A 3,441-nucleotide genomic window follows, 5' to 3' on the forward strand; every position below is an offset into this window, starting at 1 on the left:
CTGCAGGTCGTGCCGTACAACCTCAAGTACTTTGCAGCGGGAGCGCCAATGCCCATGGACATGTTCAAGGCCACCAACATGACGTCCAGTACGCTCCCAAGAAACGCTATTCAACAACTCATCTTTTGTGTAGTGTGCGACCAGTGCCGCGCCTTCTTGCAGACGTACTGCGGGCCCGATCCGAGCTGCCGACAGCTCATGACCGACTTCCAGCGCAACATGAACCAAACAATCCTCAGCATGATCAACGCCGGCAACGGAAGCTTCATCGACGTCTCGGATCTCATCGCGCGCAGCGTACCAGCGGGGACCCCGGCGCGTGCAGCGTCCGTTTTTGGTCTCTACCACTCGTGTCTCTCGCAGTATCAATGCCCACTGGTCAAGACGCCACCGAATGCGCCGTTGGTGCCCGTGCTTGTCGCGAGTGACGAAATGCACATGGTGATGATCTACAACCGAACGACCAACTTCAACCTCACGTTGACGTACCCGGCCCTCAACGTGACGGTGAACATCAACAGCTCAGCCATGTCATTCGACTACAACAACTCCATGTCGTCGTTTGACGCCACGTATGCGCTGGCGTCGAAGTGGAACGCAACGATGAAGCCGGCAGCGTATCTCGACTGCTCCAACACGGTGCCGTGCTACTTGGTGATGTACTTTCCGCACTCGATTCTGCCGCTGTCGCTACCAGATATCGCGTGCAACGAAACCTATTCGACATTCAAGCGGTCGGCGTCGCAAGTGCTTCAGCTCATCCCTGCGAATACCACGGGCAACAACGTGAACCCGGAGATTGTCCAAAGCCGTACGTTCCTCTTCGACGATGGAATTCAGCGGTCTCACCTTGTGCTTAGCGGCGTGTGCCCGCTGCATGCAGCACTTAGCAACCTGCAACCTCAGCCCGCTCAATTGCTACGGTTTGTTCATGTGCGCCGAGGCAGAAAAAGCGATGCAACAAATGTACAACGGGACCTTCTCCGCCACGTCCGCCGGGCTCTACGCGACGCAGAGCATCAACGTCTCATCGTGCCTAACGAATGTGTCGCTGGCGAGGGCGGCCCCATACCTCGCGTATTGGAGCTGCTATGGGACCAACATGTGTCCGGTCGGACCGACGTTGAGCCAGATCTCGGCCGGTCGGAGTCTCGTGACCTCGGTGACGCCTGGCTACCAGAAGATCCTCGTTTCGGGGGCCCTCACAGCGTCCGTGAGCCTCGAGTTCCGCCTCCTCGACGCCTTCCTTGGTCGTATCGACTACATTTCACTCTACTCGTCGTCGTCCGTGCTCGCGAGCCAGCTCCAAGCGATGTTCAAGTCTTTGGGCACTGTGTCTCTCTCGACATCGCAAGAAACCAACACGATGTGGTACATTCAGCTAACGTACAGCAACTACATTGGGCCCCTGCCAACGCTGACGATTGTCTCGTCTGCGTCTGTGACCGCGTCGCTTGTCAATGCGAATCCATCGTCGCAATACTACGAGGTCTTGCCGCTCAGTGCCGTCAAGTACGGCTTCCCGTACCAAGCCGCCGCACCGACACCGTTCCAGCCGTCGCCAGCGCCGCTACCCATGTACGGCACCATCACCTTTCCATCGGCGTAGATAGCCCTAGTGCCTGTGCCAAATCAATGGTTGCATTTTGTTTATTGCCATGAGTTGGCGCCAACTGCCTCCACTGCACGTCGCTCTTGTTCAGCTCCTGGGCGGCCATCAACGCCAACGTCTCGGCGCTGCTCGGTGCTTGGTCCCGAGGTTGATTACGTCCGTGCAATGGAGACATCAAGCACCGTGTGTGCCCACGTCGCTCCAGTCGATGGCACCTTTTGCACTATACGACTCGTACATGAGCAACTACCAGTGCACGCTCAACTCGACAATGGTCGACTGAAGCTCACCATGTCGTTCGAGCAGCGCGTCAAGCGGTCTCCACTACGCGTTGCAGTCCGTCTATCACCTCGTTGTGCCCACTTGCCGTCCCTTGTGCATCATCTCGCTGACATTCCCCAACCTTGCGATGCCGTTGCCATTGCCGACGGTTCCGTCAGCGTTCGCGACGGCCACCGCGAAACAACGCTTGCCGCCACCGGTGATCACCAGCACGGCGTTCGTGCTCAGCGGTGCGGTTTGAACTAGAAGGACACTCACAATGCGCGTTGAGCGCGTCCGCTACCAACGCGGCGTAAGTTCTGAGCTGTCGGTGCTCCATGCCTTCCAAGCGATGCCGCTGTTGTCGTACGCTGGATTTGCTTTGCCACTAAAGCTTTTGCGACCAGCTGCCTCTTGCAATAGGCTTGTGCCGTCGTCGCCGACCAAAGCCTGCAAGCCACCAACAAGTCCAACTTGGCCAACCGCATGGTTGTGCCGACGACAATGCCAGCAATCCAAACGCTCTCTTTTGTCGCGACCAAATATGCTACTTCCAGCCAAGTCTGTGAGGCACGAGCTTCGGTGCCGTCCTTGATGTGGCCTTGGCAACGCCAGCAGCGACAATCGATATGCTTGTGTAGGCGCTGGTCGGTGGCGTGAACCTACGTTAGACTGCACAAACCTGACGTCGTGGAGTCTCTCGTACACCAACAACATTGGTCTGTCCGTGCCCTCGTACGGGTCGTATAATGTTGGCCCATTCAACGTCGCAGCGTACGACTCCCCTTATTCTGCACTCGAATCCGATACCTCCAGTGAACTATGCAGGAAGATACAGCCTACTGGTTGGCATGCAACCAAAGGCAGGATTTACATTCGCCACGACGATGTTTCTGTCACTGCGAATCTGCTCGACCACGACCACAAGTGGTCAAGCTGCCGTCGACTTGTTTCCTGGTTTCCTTTTCAGGTTCTGCGAACGAGTACCTTGGGCTAGACCTTACACACCCGCTTCGCGCCAAATGAACCCCGTAATGCTTGGCCCCAAGGACAGTCCGAGAACCATTAATCTGTCATAGGACCACACCACGATCAAACGGCTGTCGTCAACAGTCTGTCAGGTCTGAGTGCAAACGACCTAAGAGTGGATACCGCGCTTGCCACCCGTCAGCAAGTCAGCACTATAGAAAGCGACGAGTCGCGAGCTACTTCGTTGGAGCATCGACCATTCGCAGGTACTCGTGGGTGGCGGTTGAGCGCAACAAATAGCGTGGGTTTCTAAACGCGGTGTTTTTAGCCGTTGCCGAACGTTTGCACGAGTAGCCAATCACAGCGCCGCGGCTACTTACGTGGCCAATCGGCGACGCGTCAAAGATCGGGCAGTTTCGATCCCCAGGTCGCGCCTGATTGAGACAGCTCATTTTCACATTTGCGTCGTCGCATCCGGAAGCCTACTCGACCATGCCGCAACCGCAGAAGGGCGCTGGATCCAACAAGAACGTGGCCAAGGGCAAGGGCAAGGACACCGACTCGGGCAAGGGCGGCAACCACAAGGGCTCGTCCGGCGG

General features: G+C 57.0%; 2 protein-coding genes across 2 annotated transcripts in view; both read left to right on the forward strand.

The window, feature by feature from the left end:
- SDRG_05851 (hypothetical protein) lies at positions 1-1,659 on the forward strand. The gene is made up of 3 exons (XM_008611591.1): positions 1-88; positions 134-811; positions 861-1,659. The coding sequence occupies exons 1-3, from the start codon at positions 49-51 to the stop codon at positions 1,607-1,609; spliced, it is 1,467 nt and encodes a 488-aa protein (XP_008609813.1). The 5' UTR covers positions 1-48; the 3' UTR covers positions 1,610-1,659.
- A 1,652-nt stretch (positions 1,660-3,311) lies between these two features.
- The window catches only part of SDRG_05852 (ULK/ULK protein kinase), a gene marked incomplete at its 3' end in the record, with an annotated part of 3,167 nt that continues 3,037 nt past the window's right edge, over positions 3,312-3,441 (forward strand). The window contains exon 1 of the mRNA XM_008611592.1: positions 3,312-3,432. Coding sequence (XP_008609814.1) covers positions 3,335-3,432 — 98 coding nt within the window. The 5' untranslated portion in view covers positions 3,312-3,334. The remainder of the gene's footprint in view (positions 3,433-3,441) is intronic.

Source organism: Saprolegnia diclina, assembly GCF_000281045.1.
Source record: "Saprolegnia diclina VS20 unplaced genomic scaffold supercont1.16, whole genome shotgun sequence".
NCBI lineage: Eukaryota > Oomycota > Saprolegniomycetes > Saprolegniales > Saprolegniaceae > Saprolegnia > Saprolegnia diclina.

Excerpts from the sequence above, each read along its gene's own strand:
- SDRG_05851 (XM_008611591.1), top strand. The coding sequence starts at position 49 with ATGCCCATGGACATGTTCAAGGCCACCAACATGACGTCCA. Across the intron at positions 89-133 it reads GGCCACCAACATGACGTCCA|TGTGCGACCAGTGCCGCGCC; the intron begins GTACGCTCCCAA and ends TCTTTTGTGTAG. Across the intron at positions 812-860 it reads CCCGGAGATTGTCCAAAGCC|CGGCGTGTGCCCGCTGCATG; the intron begins GTACGTTCCTCT and ends CCTTGTGCTTAG.